Source organism: Acanthisitta chloris, unplaced genomic scaffold, assembly GCF_000695815.1.
Source record: "Acanthisitta chloris isolate BGI_N310 unplaced genomic scaffold, ASM69581v1 scaffold13051, whole genome shotgun sequence".
NCBI lineage: Eukaryota > Metazoa > Chordata > Aves > Passeriformes > Acanthisittidae > Acanthisitta > Acanthisitta chloris.
Window position 1 is genome coordinate 15,713 of NW_008654407.1, and position 4,821 is coordinate 20,533.

General features: G+C 42.4%; 1 protein-coding gene across 1 annotated transcript in view; it reads right to left on the reverse strand.

Moving 5' to 3' along the window:
* The window catches only part of UEVLD (UEV and lactate/malate dehyrogenase domains), a 14,360-nt gene extending 10,999 nt beyond the window's left edge, over positions 1-3,361 (reverse strand). The window contains exons 1-3 of the mRNA XM_009083518.1: positions 3,280-3,361; positions 2,581-2,643; positions 1,014-1,177 (exon numbers count right to left, since the gene is read on the reverse strand). Coding sequence (XP_009081766.1) covers positions 1,014-1,177; positions 2,581-2,643; positions 3,280-3,292 — 240 coding nt within the window. The 5' untranslated portion in view covers positions 3,293-3,361. The remainder of the gene's footprint in view (positions 1-1,013; positions 1,178-2,580; positions 2,644-3,279) is intronic.
* Between the last annotated feature and the right edge of the window lie 1,460 nt (positions 3,362-4,821).

Genomic DNA, 4,821 nt, shown 5'->3' on the forward strand with positions numbered 1-4,821 from the left:
TCCAAACAGGGGATTAAAAGGAATTTAACAAAATAGGAATTCTAAAACTGAAATAACCAGCGCAAATAGTTTTTTGAATGCATCTGTGAACATATGGAAGTCTTTGGTATAGACACATCCAGTATTACAAAAGGGACAAATCATAGCTAAATGAAAGATAGCTCAGTCTTCTCAGATGAGTTTAAGTGTCCAGAGTTCTGGCAATTCAGCTCCAGAAAAGGAATTTAACAAAATAGGAATTCTAAAACTGAAATAACCAGCGCAAATAGTTTTTTGAATGCATCTGTGAACATATGGAAGTCTTTGGTATAGACACATCCAGTATTACAAAAGGGACAAATCATAGCTAAATGAAAGATAGCTCAGTCTTCTCAGATGAGTTTAAGTGTCCAGAGTTCTGGCAATTCAGCTCCAGGCCAAGCACACAGTGAGGTCAGCAGAAGTTCCCACAGGAATTTTTGTATCAATGATGTAAAATATGGCCCATCCATTTCAGAAAACTGGCATTCATTAAATCATTTCTGCTGGCCTGGCAGTCATATTTCAGTGAGTAATTTAATACAGTGCAGAAAATCATTTAGCACCAGAGCTGGCTTTTGAATCTCTGTGCTGTTTCAGAGTTCTGCTGAAGGGACACACCCAAAAGGTTGAAACTTCCATTAAACCTTCCTGAGGGATGCTCAGTTGGTCCAATATTCACTATACACAGCAACAAAATATCATGAGGTTTACATTGCTTTGTAAAGAAGTCAGTCCCTTTTTCCTTCAGCTTGAAATAATTTTCCTTAAAGTCACTTAAACTTTCCAATTGCTTCAGACTTCCTGAAAGCTGTAATTTCAAGAGACAGAACATTCTGCTCCTCTTTACATAATCATTGCATATTTAAAATTAACAAAAATACGCAGGAAAACAAAAGCCCTGAACCCTACCCACTCCCCTCCATGGATCTCCATATGATACCATTCATTATTCCCAAATACTTCCCTCCCCTGTCAGCCACTCCACCTCTTACATGGCTCCAGTTCTGCAGGTAGGGCAAATAAATCCTGCCATGTGCATCAACATGTTTTCCCACTGAAATGCCCATGTTCGCAGTAGGCTTCAAAAAGCAAATGGGGGGAGCAAAAGGATGAGAATCCAGAATCCACAGATGAATAGGGATGTTATAGCAATTACCTGTTCAATACAAAATAAAAGCCATTACAAGCTGCTGTTCATCAGAAAGGGACTTGACAGTGCTGGTGACAGTGGCTCAAATATGAGCCAACAGTGTGCACAGGTGGCCAAGAAGGCCAATGGCATCTTGGCCTGGATCAAGAATAGTGTGGCCAACAGGACAAGGGCAGTTTGTGTCCCTCTGTACTCGGCACTGGTGAGGTCACATCTAGAGTGCTGTGTTCAGTTTTGGGCCCCTCACTTTACAAAGGCCATTGAGGCTCTGGAGTGAGTCCAGCCAAGGGCAACGAGGCTCAGAAAAAGTCTAGAGCATATGAGGAAGGTCTGAGGGAGTTGGGTTTGTTTAGCCTCAAGAAGAGACTCAGGGATGACTTCATGGCTCTCTACAACTCCCTGACAGGGGGGTGTAGGGCAGTGTGGGATGGTCTCTCCTGCCATGGCTGCCGGGAGAGGACTAGAGGGAATGGCCTTGAGCTGAGACAGGGGAGTCAGATTAGATGTTAGGAAAAATGTTTTCCCTGTTAGGGTGTTCAGGCACTGGAAGAGGTTGCCCAGGGAGGTGGTGGAGTCACCATCCCTGGAAGCGTTTAAGAGGTGTCTGGATCTGGCACTGGAGGATAGATATGGTGCAGGGTTTAGGGGTTCCAGCAGAGTGGCAGGTTAATGACTGGACTCGATGATCTGAGAGGTCTCCTCCAACCTCGATGCTTCTATGACTCTTAGAGACACTAAAGCCCAGGTGTGTGTGTGATGTGTTTCACACTTCATAACAGCAGAGAAAAAATCCTGACAGATCTCTTTCCAGATTCACAGTGCAAAGTACTTGAGTTACTTAGGCTAATTAATAAAAACAGACTTGTCTGGATCAACTTGAAGTGCTACTGATTGTATACAAATAATACAAATCTTTGTTGCTGCTTTGCTTCCCAGGATACTCCATCAGCCAATGTGGCCTCTTTTTCCAGCAAAGAAATCTCTTGCAGGCACCCATTTCATACTTATTTTAGGGCTTAACAACTAGTGCAAAGTGGCATCTATTAAAAGCTTTACCTCAGACTGCAAAGGCTTTCAGTTAAGAATAAAATACAGCCTCCTAGTTTTTTTTGGACACTGCCTATACAGGCATAGAGAGTTCACATCACCTCCATCAGAATCAAAGTTTGCCTACATGGTCTCAACCTAAATTATTTTTTTAAGAGTTAATTTACTTATTTAATTAATGCCATCTTATTTCAGCATCTGTGCACTTGTTTATGCAGTAGAAGTGGCTTCTGCCAATTCATGTAAAATCCTTTCTAGCCCCCTGTAAAGAAGCTGCACAGCACACTCTCATGAGGCAGCACCCAGCACATTTTACAGTTAGATTCTTAACTGGCAAGAAAATGATATTTGATTTATCTTACCATATTTCACTGGAACAGTACCACTAAAATTGAGAAGGTCCTTCTGGGATCCATCCTTGAAGGCTGAAATTAAAAATGTTATTTTAAAAATTACTAAATCCTTTCAAACCTGGCATGACAATCCCATTCCCAGCTACTAACATACAACACTGATTTGCTTTCAGAAATCAAATACACTGCTCCTGAAAGAGCCAGGACTAGAATGTTGTGTAGGTCCCCCCTTCCCTTTAAATATTTCCTTAATGGAATGTTAAGGAAAATTGCACTGCTACAACTAAGCACATCATTAGTCTGAAAATCCCTTGCCCTGGGTAATCCTGATATTGCAGGAATTTTCAGTCAGGCTGAGGGATTCTGGAAGTCACACTCTATAAGCTAAAGATATCAAAATGCTTCCAGTACAATCATGAAATATGGGGGGAGAATGGTGTTCCATATCAAGAACTGAAAACATCAATCTTCTATAATTACTGACACATTGAAATGAAGTGAATGAATTGCAGAGGGTTATGTGTGTGCACTCTTTGAAGAGCTTTCAGAAACAGTCACATGGCATGAGAAATTTTACTGCAAGTCAAAATAAAGACAGGAACATAACTGAAAGATATTCACACTATTTAGGTTCTACCACACACACTCTGCATTTGCAGCAAGTAAGAATCCTCACAATTAGCTTAAAGTAACTGTATCACTCCTTACTGTATGTGTTCATGGAGAATGTGAAGTTTGGGTAGGTCTTGCTGACATTCTTTAGCTCTTCTATGGTCAGGTCTCTGAATTTATACTGGAAAGGGGAAGAAAAAGATCAGGGAAAAACAAGTTTCACTTCAAAGGCTTCTTCTTTCATTACCAGAGATCGGGAAAAGGACATGAGAGAAGGCAGAAACACAAGAAGGGGAAGGTAATAATTACTTGATTTAAGCAAAAGAGCTTTAAAGGTCTCCCAGGTCTGAACATAACTCCTTATACACCATTTCTTCCCCTTTACAGCTGTGTGAGCAGAGGTTTAAGTAAAATTTAGTCTTCTCTGCACACAATAATCTTAGAAAAAGGAAGTTATTTTATCACTGGCAGAGTTACTACTAAAAACTCAGATCCACACACATGTTAGAAGAGTTTCAAAAAATGTCGATTTCCACAATGTGTAATTAACTAGCCTCTGGGATTTTTTCTCACATTTTAAAGATGTCCTTGAGAGCTAAGAATATGAATCACTGCTGCTTCATTGAGACTGTCCCCAGCCAGTCTGACACCTGAACTTCCAGGAGATTTGCATTCTCCCACATCTCAAAGTTATGAAGAGTATTTTCCATTCCCAGATTAGAGCCTCTGCTTCTCATTTAGGACAGCTGGAGTGTCTGGGAATCCTCGCCTAAGCAAACACTACTCAGCCTGAAGGTGGCTGAAAGAGCCGATTACTGCCCTGGAATACTTGGCATAAAGTGGTAGCTAAAGTCTAATTTCTCTTCAGTGCAGCACCCCACCAGCAGTGCTACAGCTACAAGGGATGGCACAGTCACCTTTCACTTTGCACAAAAGAATGCAAAGCTGCTGGAAACAGACTCCTTATAAACAGCTTCTCCCCATTCAGCCTTACTGGATTCTGCAAAGTCATGCAGTTAAAAAAAATTAAAATATCAAACATGCCCAAATTAGGAATGTCTACACAACTCAAACTTCACACTGATATGCCTGGTTGTGAAACCAAAGCCATCCCTCCCAGCTCACCCCCTTTAATCCAACACAGTAACACCAAACGAGGCTTTCCTATCGAACAGCTCGTGCACTTCCAAAGATCAGCGGATTTATGAGATGACTCAGATACAGACCTTGCTCGTTCAGCACCTAAAATTAGCCAGCATGCCCAAAACTTCAGTATACGCCTATCCCAGTTTCCAAAATGGAATGAAAACGCCTTCCCTCAGAGGGACGCTACAACACGGCCGTGCTCCTGGGCAGGGTTGGGGTACCGACGCAGGGACCGTCACGAAAAGCTTAATCAGTTGATAACTCAGTTCCTTAAGGAATAACTAAATTCCCCAAAGAACTGATAACTCTTCGCGCAGAGTAAAGTTTCGGTTGTGGGGTATATCCCGCGTGTTACTGCGTCCTGACCACGGGAACAGATTCAGGAGTGGCTGCAGCAGCGCAGAGAAAGGACGGGACGGGTCGGGTCGGGAAGGGATGGGATGGGACGGGAAGGAACGGGACGGGACGGGTCGGGACGGGACGGGACGGGAC